General features: G+C 43.5%; 1 protein-coding gene across 2 annotated transcripts; it reads left to right on the forward strand.

Annotated features, from left to right (window-relative positions):
• The first annotated feature begins 727 nt into the window (after window positions 1–727).
• tut4 (terminal uridylyl transferase 4) lies at window positions 728–21,275 on the forward strand. Of its 2 annotated transcripts, none has more exons than XM_072696195.1 (30): window positions 728–922; window positions 3,848–4,422; window positions 5,040–5,185; window positions 6,260–6,376; window positions 6,600–6,777; window positions 7,400–7,488; window positions 8,080–8,131; window positions 9,196–9,265; window positions 9,369–9,495; window positions 9,888–10,007; window positions 10,610–10,792; window positions 11,222–11,396; window positions 11,485–12,068; window positions 12,268–12,418; window positions 13,031–13,117; window positions 13,492–13,595; window positions 13,718–13,775; window positions 14,090–14,193; window positions 15,034–15,123; window positions 15,240–15,353; window positions 15,954–16,031; window positions 16,138–16,315; window positions 16,540–16,587; window positions 17,195–17,277; window positions 17,401–17,516; window positions 17,678–17,832; window positions 17,974–18,077; window positions 18,399–18,933; window positions 20,080–20,235; window positions 20,670–21,275. In XM_072696195.1, the coding sequence occupies exons 2-30, from the start codon at window positions 3,972–3,974 to the stop codon at window positions 20,747–20,749; spliced, it is 4,533 nt and encodes a 1,510-aa protein (XP_072552296.1). In that variant the 5' UTR covers window positions 728–922; window positions 3,848–3,971; the 3' UTR covers window positions 20,750–21,275. The 2 variants fall into 2 exon arrangements, with proteins under 2 accessions (XP_072552296.1, XP_072552297.1); XM_072696196.1 differs by having other exon boundaries at window positions 20,083–20,235.
• The last annotated feature ends 850 nt before the right edge of the window (window positions 21,276–22,125 follow it).

Genomic DNA, 22,125 nt, shown 5'->3' on the forward strand with positions numbered 1-22,125 from the left:
TAACTCGGTTAGAAGCAAACGCAGTCTAATTTTACTGTTACTCACTGCACTTGTTGTACATATGTGTGTTTATTAGTTTGTATTTTACTATTTCATTAATTAATCATATATATCTGTCTATCTCTCTGACTGTATATCTGTCTGTCTGTCTATCTATCTATCTATCTATCTGTATATCTATCTATCTGTATGTCTGTCTGTCTGTCTATCTGTATATCTATCTGTCTGTCTATCTATCTATCTATCTGTCTGTCTGTCTATCTATCTGTCTGTCTGTCTGCCTTTCTGTCTGTCTGTCTATCTGTATATCTATCTGTCTGTCTGTCTATCTATCTATCTATCTATCTATCTATCTATCTGTCTATCTATCTATCTGTATATCTATCTATCTATCTGTCTGTCTGTCTGTCTGTCTAGCCTGGCCAGTTCAAGCTGGTTGACCAGCACAGGGTATGTTCTCCCTCAATTTACATAAATCATTCCCTAAATTTAATAAATAAATAAATAATTCCCACAATGTAAAAACTGAGGCAACAATTTATTAAACTGAGATAAGTGTTTATGTCTCAAAATATTATTTTTCTATGTTGATTTTTTTAGGTCTCTGTACACCCTAAACACCAGACAACACTGCGCAGAGAACGCGCAGAGAGTCGCTCGCTCTGCGCATATGGACACGCAGCTTTCTGCGCACATGCAAAACATCAGCTCTGCGCCGCCGCGCCTTCCCACAATGCCAATCGCCGACAGGTTAACATGGCGTCCGCGGCTGGTGTTTGGAGCAGGGCCTGGGCTGAGGAAAACACAAACACGGCCGGAGAACGGGCCGAGATGAACTAGGCAGCGGGACGAAACCGACTCAGAATAAAGCCCCATGTTCGCGGTCAGCATGCGCTTCTGAACGCAGCTCGGCGGAGTCTCGGTGAGTCCCGCAGCGGCTCGGGTTCGCCTCAGTCCGGCTGCCTCTGCTCGGCTCCTCGGGGTTGCAGTGCGGGGAGGAGAGCGGAGGAAAGTTGGTCGTTAGTCGGGAGAGGACGGGAGAGCGGACCCGAGCCCTGTTTTTCAGGGTGGGCTCCTCTGCGCCGCTGTTGGTGGTCCGCGGGGGTTTGGGGGGGTTAGCTGAACTCCGCTTCAGCAGAGCTCGCGGCTGTTGATCCGGGTCTCGGCTCTTGTTGTCATTTTAGCCTGTTAGCTTAGCATAGGCGTTAGAGCAGCGGCTTCTGGGAGCCTACAGCGCCGTCTGTTCCGCGGACCTGCTCAGAGGTGGGGAGTAGCTATAGATCATCTTTAGAGACTTAAAAACGCCCTTCGATTAAAAATAGAGTTTTTTTGATTTAATTAATCGTTTCATCCAGTTTAATGAAACATTCCCTCGGTTTAAAAGCGCCAGCGCAAAGTTTAACAGGCTGTTCCTACGATTTAATTAGCTAAACGCTCCCGAGTTTAATAGACAAGTTTCTTTATAAATTGTGCTTAAATTTAATAAAGTGACACAAGTTTTTCATTCAGTTTCCTTTGTTTAATATTTTCGTCCAAATCCACGTGTGTTGTCCTGGCCCCAGTCACCGACCGGCAGCACAGCGAGCACTGGTTCACCGTCCGGCCACAAACCAGCAAGCCAGCCAACAGTTAGACCAGATCAGAAGATACAGAAGATAAAGATCAACATAAATAAATAAATAAACATTAAAAATAAAAAAATAATAAAGCAAAAATATATGCAGTTATGGTATATAGAGAAATGTAAACCTAGAGATGGGAATAGAGAAGGAATAGCTATATAATATACACTATTATACTATACTATACAATTATACTATACTATTATAATATACACTGTTATACTATACTATTATACACTATTATACTATACTATACTATTATACTATACTATTATAATATACACTGTTATACTATACTATTATACACTATTATACTATACTATACTATTATACTATACTATTATAATATACACTGTTATACTATACTATTATACACTATTATACTATACTATACTATTATACTATACTATTATAATATACACTGTTATACTATACTATTATACACTGTTATACTATACTATTATACTATACTATTATAATATACACTATTATACTGTACTATTATACACTATTATACTATACTATTATAATATACACTACTATACTATTATACTATACTGTTATACTATACTGTTATACTATACTGTTATACTATACTATTATACTGTTACACTATTATACTATACTATTATAATATACTGTTATACTATACTATTATACTATACTATTATACTATTATATTATACTGTTACACTATTATACTATACTATTATACTATACTGTTATACTATACTATTATACTATACTATTATACTATTATATTATACTGTTACACTATTATACTATACTATTATAATATACACTATTATACTATACTATTATACTATACTGTTATACTATACTATTATACTATACCGTTATACTATACTATTATACTATATTATTATACTATACTATTATATTATACTATACTATACTGTTATATTATACCGTTATACTATACTATTATACTATACTGTTATAATATACACTATTATACTATTATATTATACTATACTATTATACTATACTATTATACTATATTATTATACTATACTATTATATTATACTGTACTATACTGTTATATTATACCGTTATACTATACTATTATACTATACTGTTATATTATACTATTATACTATACTATTATATCATATTACTATTATAGTACTATAGTATAATAGTATAGTATAGTACAATAGTATAGTATACTATTATACTATACTATTATATTATACTGTACTGTACTATTATACTCTAAATACACTAAATTCACTCAATAAACGAACAGAAATATGAAGGACAGTAACAGATGAGCATGTAATAAAAAATATTCCAAGTGTTTTGTGAGACTATCAATTTATAAATATTAAAATATAAAAAAAGGTGAAGCCATGTGGTTGGTGAATCTGAGTTCGGTCTGGTTGATACTACATCACAATATTTAAAGACATTTGTCACGATACCCATTGTTTAACTATATATGTGTGTGTGTGTGTGTGTGTGTGTGTGTGTATATATATATATAATTATTTTATCATTGTGTGTATATATGTGTGTATATATCTCATTATGAAGCTACTATTCAGATTCTCACAGTGATTTATATACAACAGCTGCTGCACATTATCTAATTAAAGCTGTCTAATCACACTTTGTAATGAAACCTGCAGTTTCAGTCTTTATTAAGCAATAACAATTTATCACAATATGATAAAATATCATAATATTGCCCAGCTCAATTCTGAGTACGTTGTGTATGTAGTGAGTGCTTAATGAACCCTGTCAGAGTTTAGGTTTCATTAAAGAGCATTTAGTGCTAGAAATTTCAGGTTGCGTATTTTTTGTTATTATTATTTTTTTTTTATATAAATAATCTGTCATGTCAAAATTTTGTACAGGTATCAGAATATATGCTTTTGTAACAGAAAAGCATTTCATGACCTTTATCATTTGAAATGTCACAAATGGTGGTTTGCCATCAGCAGCCAGAGTCAGGGAGAGCACAGTTGGCCTTGGTCTCTCAGGGTGGGTTGATGGCACTTCCTCCCCACGTCACTCCTAGTGTGGCATTGGGCAGCACATTAGAAACTCAGTAAATAAATATGTTGCTTGTTGAAGAGTCGTTTTGTGACAAGTTGTGAATTATGGGTGGATTTATTTGGAATATGCTGGAGGATTTCTGTCAGGGATTAAGAAAAGAGAATGTTTACCCCATTGCTGATCTCTCTGTGTTGTCCTCCAGGTTCGGACAGGATCAGCTTTCACCTCTGTGGACGTCTGCCGCAGTGCAGAAGCCCTTTGGGGCTTTTCTTTTTGTTGTTTTTAGTTTATTTTTATTATAATTTTACTCAGACTGCAGCAAAAGTATGGAGGAGAACAGAAGCCCCCTAAAGTCGGGCAGGCAGGCTCGCTCGGCCGGGGGCAAGTCTTCTTCCAAAGGGCAGAAGGAGGCCTCGTCTCAGAGGGACGGCGGCAGGAGCGGCGGACGTAACAAGGAAGGAGTGTCGCGAGTTAGGGAGGAGGGTCAGGGTAGCCATGGCGGCGGGGGCCGGACTTTAGCGGGCAGCCCTCAGGACCAGGGCAGGTCCGGGAAATCCCGCCGGCTGACTGGCAGGACCAACTCCGGAGAAAGGGGGAAAGGAAAGCCTACAGGACATCAGGCTGAGGGGAGGCAGCAAGGACAGGACAGAGGTCCGCCGGGCAGGAGCGGTGGACCACGGGGGGCGGCAGGTCATCAGGGCATGCTGAGCACCTCGCAGGAGAACAACACTCACAGCAAGCCATTCAGACCTGGTGCAGCGAAGGATAAACTGACCGGTATGTGTGATGCTTTAGGTCCTAATCTCATTACTGTAGATCATCTCTCTCAGCAGCGAGAGGGTTTTACAGTAGAAGCTCCAGATCTCATCAGAACAGATGCAGGTGAACCTAAATCCAGTAAAAAGGAGAAACAAGAGCTTCTCATTCTGAAGAAAGAAAGAAAGTAGTGAGATCTTGTCGGTGAGCTAGTCTGAAGAACAGAGCTCGGTTCCTCCAGGTTTCTCCTGGACGCCCCCAAGTCCAGCCAGCACAGCGTGGAGGATGTGTTCAACTCCAGCAGCAGCAGCAGCAGCAGCTCACCTGATTTACCATCATTAAGCCCTGATTTACCACCAGACCAGGTGTTGATCTGAGGAGAACTCTAAATAACACTAGACTCCATGAGGAGAGCTCTGGAGATGTTCTAATGATGAACACAGTGGTGGAGAACCTCCACCACCAATATATAAACACTTACTGCCCAGATAAGCAGCTCTTCAGTGTAATTTCACAGGGTGTTAAAACTTTTGCAGTGTGAATGTATGCTTATGTCTAGGTGTGTTTCACTTGGTGGAGCTGATTGCTCGGGGGTGATTAATGTTGATATAATGGGGCCGTTACTCTCTCTCTTTCAGGCGACGTGTCGGGGAGACGCCCAGCGGAGTGTATTCCAGACGTGATGGGCTCCGTAGACGAAGGCAGCCTCACTTCTGACCAGCAGCTGGGACTCAAGCAGGCTGAGGAGAGACTGCAGAGAGACTACATACACAGACTGGTCAAGGTAAGACCACATAAACAAACAGCCAGGCCAAAGTAAGCAGGTCAGCACCACCAGTGGGAGAAGTAATGTTGCCTAGGATGCTCTGGTCTAGTTGTTTGGGACTGAGTCTTTTAACCCTCTTGTTATGTTGGACTGTGAGGAACAGTCCAACATAGTCCAGGAAATTGTTAAACATTGTTGGACACGGGGAGTTTCCAGAAGTAGTTCTAAAGTTCATTATTTACAGCTAAATGTATATAAATATAATGAATATTTAGTTTATTTAAAAAAAATCACCTCTGCTTCAAAATAATCCTCAGTTTTGGTGTAAATTTGGTATTTTTAAATTCTTTTTAAGCCTCTGTTGTCACTACTGGCTCAAACAGAAAGGAACAGTGTGTGTCAACATATACTAATATACAGGAATTTTCCATTTATATATTCACTATACTAATTAATCTGCCCAGCAGAAAAGGTTTTAATGCTCCAAAAAGTATAAAAATAGGTTTGCTGTATTTCTAAACCTTAAAAACAGGGTCAATTTGACCCGCAGCATAAAGGAGGGTTCTGTTTGGGTCATGCTATCAGAACTGATCACTGTATTTTACCACAGTTAAGTCCATTGAGTAAGTTAGTAACTCTAAAACACACAGTAAATTAACAGAGCGTCGATTTCCTAGACAAGAATTAGGGTCATCCTATAATGCACTACACCCTAAAGGCAGCATGTATCCCTCCACCATTTTAATGATCTGATTTTAAAAGCAGGTTCTAGAGCCGAACTCTTCTCAGAACTCTGGTAGAACAGTGTCTCAGGCATCAGGCAGCGTCTTCATCACCATTAGGTGAAGAACTTTCTGTGAGGAGCTTTTATTAGAGCTTCAGACGTCTGCTTCCCTTCACCTCCACTGTAGAACCACAGCTCTGACTGGGGACTGGGTTTCTTTTGCAGTTCCCCTCCATGCCGGTAATCACAGACCCATTAGAGACAGTTGAGGAGGTGTTAATAGCCTCTCACATTTACATATCTGTGTGAGTGTGTATGTGTGAAGGGTCTGACTGTCGTGTGATTGATTATTTTTATTTTTTTTGCAGCAATCTCCCGAGTACCCAAATTTCCAGTATCTATGCAAGCTGTGCTCAGTTCACGTGGACAACATCCAGGGTGCTCATAAACACATCAAGGAGAAGCGGCACAAGAAAAACATAATGGTAAGAAACTGCTGCATGTTTAGCATCACCAGTCTTCAGTCTGGTGCTGTGAGAAATACAGCTTATTAGTCCTGCTAGTATTAAAGGACGCTTTGGCCAAAATAATGAGCAAATGATAAACGAATAATATAAAATTATTAAAATTCCTTTTTTTTGTTTAATACTTTGATGTCCAGTTTTTGATTAGCAGTGTACAACTTCTGGTGTGTGTGTTTGTGTACAGGAGAAGCAGGAGGAGAATGAGCTGAGGGCTTTACCTGCTCCCTCTCCAGCCCAGCTGAGGGCAGTAGACACTGCAGTGATGGAGGCCGCAGAGCAGCAAGGGATTTCGGAGGAGGACTTCCAGCAGAGGCAGAACGTCCTGCAGCGCATGGAGAAGATCATTCAGAAACACCTGCCTAGTATGCAAACACACACACACACACACACCGAATAAAACACACACAGGCTAAACAATAGGACAGAATACCATACACACTCTATCTGAGCCTGCTTCGCTGAGCATAGTCTAAATTAATTTCCAGCAGTGAGTCGCTGGAATTATGCTAACACTGCAGTTTAGTCCAAGACTAGGCTACTGTTTAGTGTCTTTAATAACTGTGTAGTGACCAATTATAGCAATAATGTGCAGCAAGTGTAAATATGTGCCTTTCACAAGCTGTGTAGTTACACAGTCACCCATTACACACATAATTACATGGCAGAATGTGCCGGCCAGGCCATCAAGGTGCTCAATTATTACCTGAGTCAAAACTAGCTTGATATGTGTAGCATCAGTGTCACTACACACATCATTAGTGTGTAACTACATGGGCATTACAGACACGCAGTATAGTGGGACCTAGAAAGACTTTGCATTAGAAGTAATTAGATGAAAGGCCAGTATTTCCAGTTCCCGTCCAGCACCTAGTTCATGTAATCTTCAGCTAATGATAGAGAAGAGTTAAACACACTCACTGCTGAGACCTGGGTTTCTTGTCTGGAACCTGTACATGAAGAGACTGTACTCTTTGTCTCCCACAGCCTGTTCCCTGCGCCTGTATGGGTCCTGCCTCACCCGCTTCGCCTTCAAAACCAGCGACATCAACATTGATGTGGCGTACCCTCCTAATGTAAGCTGAAGACCACTCTTCTTCTTCTGCCCCTTCTGCAATGCTGGCCAGTGTGAATCTGGCCAAATGTCCCAATTTTCATGATGAATGGACTATTTATTTTTTTTTTTTTTCGTTTGTTTTTTTGTTTTTGTGGGGTTCTTTTGGTCCAAATGTTTGTGGACACCCTTTCGTAGTGAGTGCATTCAGCTACTTTAAGTTGCCAGGTATGGGCTAGAGGGGTATAAAGCCCCTAGACCTGGTGCTCTATCCAGTACTATTAGAATGAGTTAGGGTGGTCACCATCCAACACCCTGAACTTGATAATGCTCTTGTTGCTGAATGCAATCAAATCCTCACAGCAATGCTCCTCCAAACTCTTGTAGAAAGCCTTTTCCCTGGACAGTAGAGACAGTTACTTCAACAAAATCTGGAGAAACTCTTTTTACTACCTTTCAATTTCAGAAGAAAAAGAAATAACTGTGCACGTGTCCCAATACTTTTGTCCGCACAGTATGTGTATCTTAATAACTGTGTAGTTACACGTTCCTGCAGTATTACACATGTAATTACAGAAGATTCTAATCGTATAAACTGTTTCTACATTTCCAGATGACCCAGCCTGACGTGCTCATCCAGGTCCTGGACGTCCTGAAGAAGAGCGGTGAGTATCATGGTTGCAACCATCTCTGCTAGCACTATGCAACAGCCTGCAAAGTGGTTCAGCCAACGCGCCTTCAGATCCATGCATATCTATTACTGTCTGAACAGCGTGACTCACCTGCTGCCCGTACGGCATCGGGCCCATTATAAACACCACAGATTAACCGCAGAGCTGCTCACGTACACAACATTCCTGCACTAGGTGTGGATACTAACTGTGTCGGGGGGGGGGGGGCACTTTAGACTAGTTCGAACTTCCTCAATACTGAAGACTTGACTGCAGTAGTCCTCTATATTGTAGTAAGAGCCAGTCGGGATCAGCATTACTGAGGAGATTTACTGCAGAGCTAAATGAAGCCCTTTGTTTCCTCATAGTGAAGTGTGTGTGTGTGTGTGTGTGTGTGTGTGTGTATATGTGTGTGTTAGGGTGGATCCTGGTTTCTACACTCACTGCCCAGTCTCTCATCTCCACTGACCATACAGCAGCACTGTTTATTAGCCTCCTCATTTCACCCTGTTTGTTCTTTAATGCTCAGGACCCCAGAGGACTGACCACCACAGAGCAGACTGTAGTATTTGGGTGGTGGGTCAACATTATCAGCACTGCAGTGACACTGACTGACCTGCTGGTGGTACGAGTGGATAGGACACAGCAGCCGCTCCCTATCAGACAGTTTGTGTCGATCATCCTCGAGTCCTTCATCAGTGCCCACCGAACTCTCTTGGCTGGTTCTCAGTCCAGCAGCACTGCTGCTGCGCCCGATCCACACACTACGGACACCACCATGTCAGTCAGCATCACTGCAGTGCTGAGAGTGACCCACCACCCGAGTATGACCTGCTCTGTGGCGGTCCTGTATAAAGCACTGACGTCTGATTACAGCAGAAGCTGATTAGTATTCCTTTATTAAGGGGGGGGTGAGGCGTGGGTGGGGGTGGGGGGGTTATCAGCAGTTTCAGTGTGATTAACAGAAGAACTGATCTGCGTGCTGCCTGATGGCCAGGGAGCGTCAGAGCGACCGGTCAGTTTCTGTTTGTTTAATTTGACTTCACTCTCGTTTCCAGCGGAGTTCTCCGAGGTAGAGTCGGACTTCCATGCCAAAGTCCCTGTTGTCTTCTGCCGGGACGCAGCCAGGTCAGTTCACTGGGTTCAGTTTTACTCACTCGCTCGGAGGTCATTGCACTTTCCACAAACGATTTACTTCACCTTGAGTTCACGTCTCTCTCTGTCTCTGCAGTGGGTTGCCATGTAAAGTGAGCGCGGGGAATGATGTTGCGTGCCTCACCACCAATCACCTGGCAGCTCTGGCCAGACTGGAACCACGCCTTGTTCCTTTAGTGCTGGCGTTCCGCTACTGGGCCAAGGTAAACTCCCACACAGCAGGAGCTGTGAATTGCAGTGCTGCAGATGTTCAGTGTTTGAGGTGTTGATTAAGCCGAGAGTAGTACAGAAACTGCCTCTGTAACATACTGTAAAATGTCTATAATCATCCCTGTACTGCTATATACACGTCATGCCAGAATATTATGACCACTTATCTAATAGTGGGAATACCCACCCTTGGCTCGGATGACCTAGTGAGGTGTTGAGGCATGGACTGAATGAGGTGATGGAAGGTGGTCATAATACACATAGTACCCGCTGTCATCAGTGAGCCTTGGGGCGCTGCTGTTATGCTGTTGGGAGGCTCTCGGTGTGTAAGAAGTCCTTTTTTGGTACACAACTCTGATGTGGATTTTCGTGTGTGTGTGTGTAGCTGTGTCATGTAGATTGCCAGGCTGAAGGCGGTATCCCCTCCTACTCCTTCTCTCTGATGGTCATCTTCTTCCTGCAGCAGAGGAAGCAGCCCATTCTACCCGTCTACCTGGGCTGCTGGGTATGTACCCCTCCTCCGTCCTCACGTTGCAGTCAAATTAATATCTAGAACCCTGCGTAATTGCTAGAGGTGGAAACATTTTCACAAATTAAATATAGATATACTATTAATACAGAAATAATGGGAAATTTCTTTTGTTAGTTTACAGAGGGGTTTACTTTTAATCATAAATAAAATCTGCAAAATATCTGCAATATTCAAATTATACTGTTCATATGTGCAATAATTTTGAGGTATAATAATTTGATTATTATTAATAATAATTTGAATAATAATCTGTATAATTTTATACAGTGTTCCATATTTATCACACTTATTATTTTTATTTTATGTAGTTTTTTTTTTATTATTTGTTAAGTATTTATTCTTACACCAATGGTTACAACCATAACGACTGTAATTTCCCTCCTTGGATCAATAAAGTATTTCTGATTCTGAAAATTAATAAAATAATGATCTTCTAATTTCAACCTTTTGAACCTTGGTGTAAATTTTGTGTGCCTACCGGTGAGAGATGGTGCATATGCAAGCTGCTTCATTCTGCAGTGTATAAGCAGAGGTTTAAAGACCTCTTTATTGTGTGTGTGTGTGTTCATTGTCAGATTGAGGGCTTTGATGTGAAGCGCGTGGATGAGTATCACCTGACCGGAGTGCAGGCAGAGGGGGTGTATGTGGGCTGGGAGCACAGGCCAGGTAGTGCCAGCGATGGACGTGGAGACTCCAGATCCAAACCTGAGACCCAGAAACGAGAAGCCGAGAAGAAAAACGAGAACGTTCAGGGCAAGGTGAGGACCACCTCCCACACTGTAATACACACTCCTGACAACCTCCTTCACTGCGCTGCACTCGTATCTGAGCAGGCTTCAGGAAAATGAACCCCAGTTTGTTTATTTACATCTGAAATGTATTGATGTACTGAACTATGGATTTCAGCCGGGATAGAATATGAGCATTATTCATTTTGCTGATGGCAACAGCCAACGTAAATGCATCTTTTAGGGGCTAAAGGTGTTTTTTGTTTGTTTTTAGTTTTCGGGTTTTTTTCTCCCTAGAAATTGTATTGTCAGAATTTTCTTTTTGCTAGAATATAATTACTAATAGTAATATTCTAAGAATACATTTTATTGTAAGTGTATTAAATATATGAAATGTGAATGTTTGATTTATTATCATTATTTAAGATGTTAAATATTAGTTTTATTGTGTGTGTGTAGACTCATCTGGTGCTGGAGAAGAAGGAGTCTGTGTCTCTGGGGCAGCTGTGGTTGGAGCTGCTGCGGTTTTACACTCTGGAGTTCGCTCTTGAGGATTACATCATCAGCATCCGACTGAAGGAGCTGCTGCCCAGAGACGCCAAAAACTGGCCACGCCGCCGCCTCGCCATTGAGGGTGAGACAGACACACACACACACACCTCAACACCTTAAAATCATTGACTTTGTCTGATCACCGTGTGATCACATGCTCTCTTTCCCAGACCCCTTTGCTCTGAAGAGGAACGTGGCTCGCAGCCTGAACAGTCAGATGGTGTTCGAGTACATCCAGGAGCGTTTCCGGATGGCCTACAGATACTTCGCCTGCCCTCAGAGCCGCAACAACCTCCGGGCCAAGAGAGCCAAACACCGGCCTAAAGCCCCCAGAGCAGGCCGCGCTGACCGCGCCCACAGCCGACCCACCAGAGCTCCCCGGGGCCAGGCCAAGAGAGGAGAGGAGCGGGACGGAGGCAGCAGCGTGGAGGAGGACGAGGACAACGAGGAGGAGGATAATAATGATGGAGATGAAGATGACGACGAGGATGACGATGAGGATGATCTGGAGGCTGCTGATGAAGAGCAGCGTGTGAGCAGTGGCTTGTCCAGGCTGCGGGTCACCGATAGGTCGGGAGATAGGGAGACATCCCATCAGACCTCATCCCCGTCCCCCTCCCCACAGAATGGCCTGCTCCTGGAGAGCGAGGGTGAGGAGCAGGAGGAAGAGCGCCGGAAGCCGCCCGAACAGGAGAGCATCGCGCCGGAGGACCTGCACTATATATTCGATAGGATGATTTTCACTGGGGGAAAGGTGAGCTTTGCAATTTGACATGTTTGTAAAAAGTTTGTGGACACCTACCTTAAAAAAAGTTTAAAAACTGTTTCCATATAGACTGTTGGTCAAAAGTTTTAGAACACCACCCCCCTCTATTACGTAGTGACCTTCTAAATTATATTTGTCCCATTCTCCCACCTTCAATTGTTTGTTGTTGTGATGTCTGTGAGAACAGCCCCCCACGGTGGTGTGCAGCATCTGCAAGAGGGACGGTCACCTGAAGGACGACTGCCCTGAGGACTTTAAGAAGATGGAGCTAGCCCCTCTGCCAGCCATGACGGAGCGCTTCAGAGAAATACTGGACAACCTGTGCAAACTCTGTTACCGTAAGAACCGTCCACCTACGTCCAGGACTGTTAGTCTTTCTCCAGTTTATCTCATCAGGACTGTACATGTCCACCTGCACAGTTCCTAACTAGTGCAGAATGTGCAGTCCTGTGAAAAATGGAACTGTGGCACGAGTACCCTGTTGATCCAGTGATGACATTTTTGGATTGTTGGAGGTTTCTTTCTCCACCTTGAGGTTCTGCTGTTGGGCTGAACTTGCTAGAACAGTCTGACCTGGTCATGCTGGTTAGCTGTTCCACTTGTAGATGATTTAGTGGACAGTGGAACAGCAGCTGATTTCTAACTGTCCTGAGATCTTTTTAAACCTCTTCCCAGACTCCTCTGCATCTCCACCCTTCTTTCTGAAGGCATCAGAGAGCTCTCTGGATCTGCCCTTGGTGATCTTCTTCACCACTAACTTCAACCATCAATCAAGATCAGACCAGACTAAACGTCTGAGGTTTAAATCAGACTCCAGACTCCTCCAGAATAATCCTCCCCAACCATGTTCTGATCATTGGGGGGGTGTTTAAATATGTTCAACCAGACAGTATTGGAGATTTATTGGTAATACCTCTTTAATATACTTTTTTATGTTTTCATGTGTGTAGATGAACTGTCACCCACTCTCGGGGAGCAGCAGAAGAGGGAGCAGATTCTGGGCAGTCTGGAGCGTTTCATTAGAAAGGAGTACAACGGTAAACACACACACACATTCACAGGGTTACACGATAGCGCAGCCACAGTAGCCGGTGTCGCAACACTACAGTTCAGACACAAGCACACCCTGCAGACTGGGTTATCGAGTGACCGGGAAGGGGCGGGGCTTCTTTTTTGCCTCTCTTGGCTCAGAAATGGGCCTGCGTCTGCATGTTTAGGTGCAGTAAGGTATTAGCGGAGCTCCTTGACACAGTTTAAACATCATGGTCATCAAATTACATCAGAGCTGATCTTCTTAGTAAGCTGAATGTCATGGTTTGTGAAGTGTAAACTAAAGGTGTGTGTGTGGGTGGTTGGCGGTGGGGGGATTGTGTGTGTGTGTGTGTGTGTGTGTGTGTGTGCGCTCATGCAGATAAGGCCCAGCTATGTCTGTTTGGATCCTCCAAAAATGGATTTGGGTTCCGTGACAGCGACCTGGACATCTGTATGACACTGGAGGGTCATGACACCGCAGAGGTAGAGTTGCACACACTCGGCGCAAACATGCCGCTTCGGTCATTACAGATTGGGAAATTGTGAAAGGAAAATGTTACTGTATTGACCTCTCGCGCTCTTGCTTTCACTCTCTCTCTCCATAGAAACTCAACTGCAAAGAGATCATTGAGGGCTTAGCCAAAGTCCTAAAGAAACACACAGGTAACTGTGCTGGGGACACTGTTTCCATTTAATATGCTTGAGTTTCTTAATTTTTTTACAGCAACAGTAAACAAACTCATAATAGACTATGACATGCCCTTATCTGTGAAGATTAGAATTCAGACAAAGTTCAGGCATCAAAATTTAATTGAGCCATGTAGATAAGAGAGATTTTTCAGAGATAACAATAATGATGATGACTTGGCTCTTTACTTTGCTGTTATTGGTGGTTATTTCTGCATTATTTGGTTTGGACTCGTTCTAACCTGGATTAGCTGACAGTATCTGATGGATGAATGTGTTCGTGTGTTTAGGTCTAAGGAACATCTTGCCTATAACGACCGCTAAAGTGCCTATCGTGAAGTTTGAACACAAGCAGAGCGGGCTGGAGGGGGACATCAGCCTCTACAACACACTGGTCATTCTCTTCTTTCTTCTGTATCTTTTGGACGAAAGGTTCATTTGTGGAAATAAATAGTAGCTTCTGTCTGATGTAGAACACCGACACTCCTGAGAGTTAGGCATCTGTCTTTAGAGGACATTGAAAGTGGCAGTCTTCGGGGTCCAAGCACTACGAGTCATTGGGGAGCCAGTTGAGCACATATGAAGGGCAGTGTTTTTAGACTGGAATATTTATAATAGCTGTGGATGTTAAAATCACTAGAAACGGCACCACCAGACCCCCTCCAGATCAGATTGTGTGCATGAACTCGTAAAGCACATTTATCCTCTGTGACCTCAGTGAAAATACAGTCATGGTGTGTATATATACACACTCTGTGGACACCCCTTCTAATAAATGACACTGTTGACACACACAGCCGTTCATGTAGGTCAGGTGTGAGCTCATAGATGGGTGTAAAGCCCCCAAGCATTGAGCTGTGGAGCCGTGAAAGAGCTGTGTTCTCTGGGATGATTGTGGAGGAGCTCCATCCAGTACTTTTGGGATGAGTTGGGAGATGAGGTGGTGTGGTCATCCAACATCCTGACCTCACTAACTCTCTTGCTGCTGAATGCAGTCAAATCCTCACAGCATCTAGTAGAAAGTCTTCTTCCCTGGACAGTAGGGACAGATACTCCAACAAAAGCAGGAGAAACTCTTTTTATTTAATCCCCTGGACTTCTGAAGAAACGATGAACGAGCAGGTGTCCTAATACTAATATATATATATGCCAGAAATGACACCGTAACTACATTAAGATTACTCATAGCAGCCCTGCTGCGCTGATGCTCACTTCTTGTTCATGCTCCACTCAGGCGCAGCACAACACACGCATGCTGGCCACCTACGCAGCGCTGGACCCGCGGGTGCAGTTTCTGGGCTACACCATGAAGGTGTTTGCAAAGGTAGCGTTTCACCACATCTGCTTCCATTGATGGTTCAGGGTGATCACATATACAGTGGTTTACATTTACAGGCTGTTAAATCCTTCGTAATCGTGAAGTGTGTGTGTGTTTAACAGCGCTGTGACATTGGAGATGCATCAAGGGGAAGTCTCTCCTCCTATGCCTACATCCTCATGGTGCTGTATTTCCTGCAGCAGAGACAGCCTCCCGTTATCCCCGTTCTACAGGAGGTAAACGCTCACAATAGTAAACGAGCCTCTGCTGCTTTGTGCTGGGTGATGAATCTTCGACTTAGGCTGTAATAGAGAAATATTGGACAATATTAGAGCTGTGGGATTTCCAATAGTGTGCTGGGACTCCTCTAGGAGCGATGATCACTTTTGTATTTTGCAGCAATTCATGTAATGAGACATTTTCGGAACAGTTTATTTAGTTTGGCATTAAAATAAACATTTGTTTTGGGGGGAACACGGTTTAAAATCTGTAGAAATCAAATATCCAAGACCCATTTCTGGACGTGTGGCTTGTTTCTGACGTTACAGCCACACTATGTAGCCTTTTTACCTTCAAATAGCAGAAGCGGACAGGACAGCTCCTGGAGAGCTGTGTAGCGCTGCCTAACCCGAGTCATATTAGTGTAAAATCCTGTAGTATTACTCTACCGCATCAGTCCACATGCTTCTCTACCTTCAGATCAAGCTAGTCCAGCTCTCAGCTTGTCCAGAAAAACGTGTGGCTTAGAGCATAAAATGACATTGTCCCGTGGACCTGTCGTACTTACTAGGCAAATACTTTTTGTCCCGACCCCCCCCCCCCCCACCCCTCAACAGATTTATGATGGTCAGACCATGCCTCAGCGGATGGTGGACGGCTGGAACGCTTTCTTCTTTGATGATCTGGAAGAACTGGTGAGTGATGGAGGCCTGTGTGACGGAGCTGGGAGACAATAAGATGTTCAGGGTTGAGTGTGTTGTATTTATTTGTGTGTGTGTGTGTGTGTGTGTGTGTGTTCAGCGTCGGCGTTTGCCAGAGTTCCAGCAGAACCGGGAGACGGTGGGGGAGCTGTGGCTCGGCCTGCTGCGCTTCTACACCGAGGAGTTCGACTTCAAGGAGCACGTCATCTCCATCCGCCAGCGCAAACGCCTCACCACCTTCGAGAAGCAGTGGACCTCCAAGTGCATCGCCATCGAAGGTACACCTCACTGACCCCTGCAGAACGCTGAAGCCGTGGCCACCAACCCTGCTCCTGCAGATCAGGCTGACTGGGGTTGCATGCAGAAGTCCTGGATTTGGGTCCAATTTGGGTCCTGCGGGAGGAGGGTTGGCTTCGTCATGGCTCCTCACGGACTGCTTCTATACTAAAGCTACAGTAGATACACCTCGCTGACCTCTTCACTGTTTCCTGTGTTGAACCAGATCCCTTTGACTTGAATCACAACCTCGGTGCTGGAGTCTCTCGCAAAAGTAAGAGCAGAGTTTTTATATTCGTATTGTTTAGTCGAGTGGTGTGACAGTCACCATGACATTGGTTCAAAGATACTCAAACTGTCCCTTACTGGTGTTCTTTATTATGAGGCATTATTGTTGTTGTTTCCTCTCGCGCAATCTCTCGCTCTTACTGTCCCTTGCATTCTCTTTCTCTTGCTCTCTCTAATACTCTTGGACTCTTTCTGTCTCTCGTACTCTTGCAATCCCCACACTCTCCATCTTTCTCTCCTTTGCGCCCTCCCTTACGCTCCTGCACTCTCACTTGCTCTCTCGCGCCCTTGTCCTCTCTCCCGCTCATGCTCTTTCTCTAAATTTGTATGTCTCTTGCGCTCTTTTGCTATCCCCCTTGCACACACTGGCACTTGCTCGCGCTTTTTTTCTCTCTTACTCCTGCTGTCTTACTCTTGCGCTCTTTCTGACGCTCTTGCACTCGCTCTCTCTCTCTGGTGCTCTTGTCCTTTCTCATGCTCACTCTCTCATCCTCACACACACTGTCTTTTTGCACGCTCTCTGATGTTCTGGTGTTCTCTCGGGCTCTTGCTCTCGCGCTCTAATGCACTCTTTCTCTCATGCTCTCTCTCAGTGACTAATTTCATCATGAAGGCGTTCATTAATGGGAGGAAGCTGTTTGGTACTCCGTTCTACCCGCAGCCAGGGATGGAAGCGGTGAGTCTCTCTCTCTCTCTCACACACACACACACACACACACACACACACACACACACACACACACACTATGAGGGATTCAAGTATATTTACTCTCTCTCTCTCTCTCTCTCGTGCGTGCAGGAGTACTTCTTCGACTCTAAGGTTCTGACGGACGGTGAGTTGGCCCCGAATGACCGCTGCTGTCGAATCTGTGGAAAGATCGGTCACTATATGAAGGACTGTCCAAAGAGACGCAGGTGATTCACCGCCCATAAAACTTTATTAACCTGTTTTCCATTTTGCCTGACTAGTTTTTTTTTTTCCCCACTGTTTATGGTCTACTGTTTATTACTGTATTATCCCTGTTTAAGTTTGTGTGTGTGTGTGTGTGTGTGTGTGTGTGTGTGTGTGTGATCAGGATGAAGAAGAAGGAGAACGATAAGGATGAAGATGTTCGGGACGAGGACCGGGAACCCAGAGAGAGGCGCTGTTTCCAGTGTGGAGACATGGGCCATGTCCGCAGAGACTGTCCTGACTACAGACACCTCCGCCAGAGGGGAACATCTGCACCAGGTACACACACAAGCTGGTTTTCTGTCAGTGTGTAATTCATATGTTGGCCCAACAAACAAAAAGGCTTGAGATTTCAGCTGCTGTCTTTGATTGCACTGCTGGAAACCAAAGGGTTCAGAAAGATCTCCTCTCTTCCTCCAGTTCCTCAGATGGTACGTTCCATGGTGAGCTCTCAGGCCATCCCTATTCCTCAGAGTGGGGTGTCCCAGGACCGGCCCAGCAGGACCAGGCAGCCGTCTGAATGTGTAAGAACTAAACCTGCCTCATTAGGACACGTAATTTCGTAATTAATTATTCAAAATAAATATTAAATATTTAAATAAAAATAATATAGAATAAGTTTAAATAAATAAAAATGAAATAATCAAGAAAATAAAATCAGATGCATGTTTTCTGCACCCTGGTGAATTACACTGTGCACTGCAGGCACCAGTAATATGCATACATAAATCTCAAAAGTAATACAAAATAAGTCCTACATGCTTTTTAATTTCATTTTAATTTAATTAAGAATTCCTTTTAACCTTTTAATCTCTTCCCCTCTCCCTCTTTCTGACCCTTCCCAGTCGGATTCTCGTCAAACCCCGCCGTACTCCCCCCAGCCGTCTTCGTTCTCCCAGTCCTCCGTCTCCCCTCAGTCATCTCAGAGCGCCAAGCCTTCCTCCAACTCCTCCTCCTCCGTCACTCCGTCCAAAGCCCCCCAGCCCGGCCCTGCTCCATCTCAGCAGCAGCAGGTGCAGCTCTCAGTCTTCGGTTTCCCCCCTTCACACCCGGGCCAGTACCACCCCGCCCTGGGTCTGCTGCAGCCCCATGTTCAGCCCCCTCACGGCACGCTGGCCCCTGGCTCCTGGCCCCTGCACGGCCCCCCCAGTGCCTCCTCAGGAGGAAAGTTCCCTATGCGAAAGGGCAAAGGGAACACAGGGCCGGGGCAGCAGGCCGTTAGCCCCTCCTCCGTCAACCTGAACGATCCCAGCATCATCTTCGCCCAGCCAGCGGGGAGGGCTGGTGTGGGCGGGGCGGCGCGGGACGGGGGGCTCCACTGGCACAATCACCACCTCAACCCGGGAGCACTGGTGGCTAATGGCACGGTGGGGAAAGCAGGTACACAAACACTTGGGGGAGCACTTTGTGTGTGTGTGTGTGTCTGTGTGTGTGTGGTGGGGATGATTATTATAGACAAATCTTCTTGATTTTTAAAGAAATGCATAATATTTCTAGAAATGTAATTATTATTATTATTATTATAATGTGGTAGTATGTTCTGTAGAACCACAAGGTTCTATTTTAGGGTCTATGAAGCTATGTCGATTTTAATATTTATTTTAATAATGATTTCTTGTTTAGTGTTATTATTTTTAGATATGATGTGTAATAAATTCAGTGTATTAAGGGGTGATCATTAATGATTAGACAATTTATTTATGGAATTTTTTTGAGAATGAAACTTAAGTCTAGTGTTTTTATTAGAGTGAGTGTGTGCGCTGTGCGAGTGCAGATGTGCTGTGAGCTCAGGTAAGTGTCACAGGTGAAATGGGTTTCAGAGGGTGATCTAGAGGTGGACGATATGATATTTCATCGTTATTGTGATGCAGTTTGTGGTGATTATCACTATCAAAATGAACACTGTGTCATCCATAATTAAACTCCTAGCACATAATTAGTCGCGCTTAATTGAATTTAGTGCCGCAGATTTTACATTTTAAATCAGATGTGCCCTTTTGATTTATCGCCCACCTCTGGAGTGAACACGCACTACACCTGAGCACAGTCCTATACTTGGTTTATGCCTGCTAGCATCACCGCAGAAATATACCCTAGCTATGGACCAGTGTACTGGTGTGATGGTCTCGCTCTGTCTCTAGCTCTGGCCTTGGGCATCTTTAAATCTTGTTCAGGGTCATTAAGGGTCATCTTAGATTGCTAGCTTTATTAGTTATTGCTTGTATCTATAATAACAGAGCCTTGTATTTCTGTGGGTTTTTTTTTTTTTTTTAATATTATAAGCCAATATAGCATATAGTGGGTATTTTGTGGCATTTTAGTATCAGGAGGGGAAAATATTTCATGTATGTTCATTCTATTAAAACAGAGAAATTCTGGATTATATTTAGCGTTTAAAGCCAGATTTGCTTCTCATCCACTCTCTTAAAGGCAGTATGTAAAACTTTCAATTCTGCTTAAGTTGAATGCTTTACACTTATTTTTGTCTTCCCTCTGTCTGTCTGTCCATTTGTCTGTCTGTCTCAGAAGCAGGTTTCCAGGCTGCGTTTGGCGGTGTAGCTCCAGCGTCCCGCTCGTGGGAGCATGGTGCTGGTGCTGGTTCGTTTTCTCTCTCGCCCTCTTGGGCCTACCGCATGCCCCAGACCTACCTGCAGCAACCCAACAAGCCGTTCATCTCACAGGGTACTGTGTGTGTGTGTGTGTGTGTGTGTGTGTGTGTGTGTGTGTGTGTGTGTGTGTGTGTGTACATGTGGGTCGATGGCCCTCATCACTCTTAAGTGAGATTGTCCTGCACAGGCATCTGTAAGCTGGTGCAGCGGAGCTGAGGACCCAGCGCGTTCTCTCTGAGCATAACCCAGCGATGCCGGCAATCGGCAGCAGTTAGGAAGGAGGCAGCGGCTGGTTTCTCATGTATCGGCTCTTACCCTCCTGCTGTCGGGAGCGTTGCTAGTGCTAGGGGGGCTACGAGCGGGTGGGTTAATTGTACTAGTACCAAAGTGGGAGAAAAGGAAAAACCTTTTACACACAATAAAAAAAAGTAAAATGCAGAAATGGAGAATTTTTATACTTGTTGCTTTATATATTGATCATTTCTTTTCTCCCGTCTCGCTTTGCAGGTGCAGTGGCAAACCAACACTTCCCACTACTTCAGCCTGGTCGGCACGTCAATCTTAGCTACGTTCAGCAGAAGAAATGAGTTCTGACACTTTCTTTTCAATCCAACGCCCAAGGTCCTTATCAGAAGAAAAAAAAAATGAAGTTGAAGAAGAAGAAAAAAAAAAAGAATAAGAAATCAGTCTAACTTTACATCATTTGGTCTCAAGACTTTTTAAAATGAATTTTATCATTTTTTTGTACAGTTTTTACGTTCTATTTTTTGTCTCATCACATTGATTTGTGATAAGAAATGTCAAATATTTTATTACCCCCATTTTTGGAGGGGTCCAAAAAGTGTTTTTATTTGTTGTGTAAAGCCAGGATTTAAAGCGATCCTCTTTATTTTTATTGGTGTATTCATATTTTGCTTGCATAAGGACAAAGGCTTTGGGTAGGAATTTGTTTTAAGACGAACAGCATACCACCCCCATAATTATGTAGTGCCAAAAAAAGTACTTTTCTCTCCCTTTCTCCAGTAAACAAAAGAAAAAAAAAAACACAAAAAGCATAAAAAAATCAAGAAAAGACCAAAAATGAAAAAACTAACAAAAAAAATAAAGAAAAAGCAAACCAATCTGCTGATGTCATGGTTGTTATTGAGTAGAGCTGATTTTTTTCACTGTAAAGTGTCTGTCAACCCATGGGTGGTTTAAACTCCTTGACCTTAAGTATTCTTGTCCATGGCCATTGACAAAACTCGCTTGTCTAGGGCTGAGCAATCAAAAAAATCAAAACTGACATTCAGAACCTCTGATTAACGTAAAATTGAAAATCATGCCCACTGTCTTTTTGTATTATTTATGTTTTATTCATACATGCTGTGTTTATGGTTTTTTATGTAGTAATTTTCCACACTGTGTTCATGCACTGTCCCCTAAAAACATACTACTGTATTTGTTGTCGCAGGACTCCACCCTGTCCAGTCTGTGACATAGAAGCAACATGGAAGAGAACTCAAACCACTTAATCATTTATTATTCATAATCTTCAATTAATTGGGATATTGATTTGGTCATATTACCCAGCACCACTTTCCTCCCTCAGCTTGTTCAGACTGCTCTATTGCCATGTTTAGCCTCTGGGTTTGCGGCCAGTTCAGACTCCACCTTAATGTAAAGTTTCTTGTCTCAGCCCAGGGCAAGTTTAAACCTCTGCACCTTATTGTAAAGTCTCTAAGCCTGGAGCCAGGTTCATACTCCTCAGTTAGGTCCAGCCGGGAGGGATAGTACAAAGCACTCCACAAACATCTAAAAAGAAAATGTTAAAAGTAAATGCTGACCTTAATCCTACTGAACACCTTTGGGATGAACTGGAGTGTCAATTGCGAGCCCTTGCTTATATATAAATTGCAATGCGCCAAGGTCCTCCATGCACTAAGGTCCACTGTAAGACTGTATCTTTGTTTGCAGAGAAAAC

The sequence above is a fragment of the Salminus brasiliensis genome, chromosome 14 (genome assembly GCF_030463535.1).
Source record: "Salminus brasiliensis chromosome 14, fSalBra1.hap2, whole genome shotgun sequence".
Classification (NCBI taxonomy): domain Eukaryota; kingdom Metazoa; phylum Chordata; class Actinopteri; order Characiformes; family Bryconidae; genus Salminus; species Salminus brasiliensis.

Excerpts from the sequence above, each read along its gene's own strand:
- tut4 (XM_072696195.1), top strand. The coding sequence starts at position 3,972 with ATGGAGGAGAACAGAAGCCCCCTAAAGTCGGGCAGGCAGGCTCGCTCG. Across the intron at positions 6,377-6,599 it reads GGCACAAGAAAAACATAATG|GAGAAGCAGGAGGAGAATGA; the intron begins GTAAGAAACTGC and ends GTTTGTGTACAG. Across the intron at positions 16,032-16,137 it reads TTGATGATCTGGAAGAACTG|CGTCGGCGTTTGCCAGAGTT; the intron begins GTGAGTGATGGA and ends GTGTGTGTTCAG.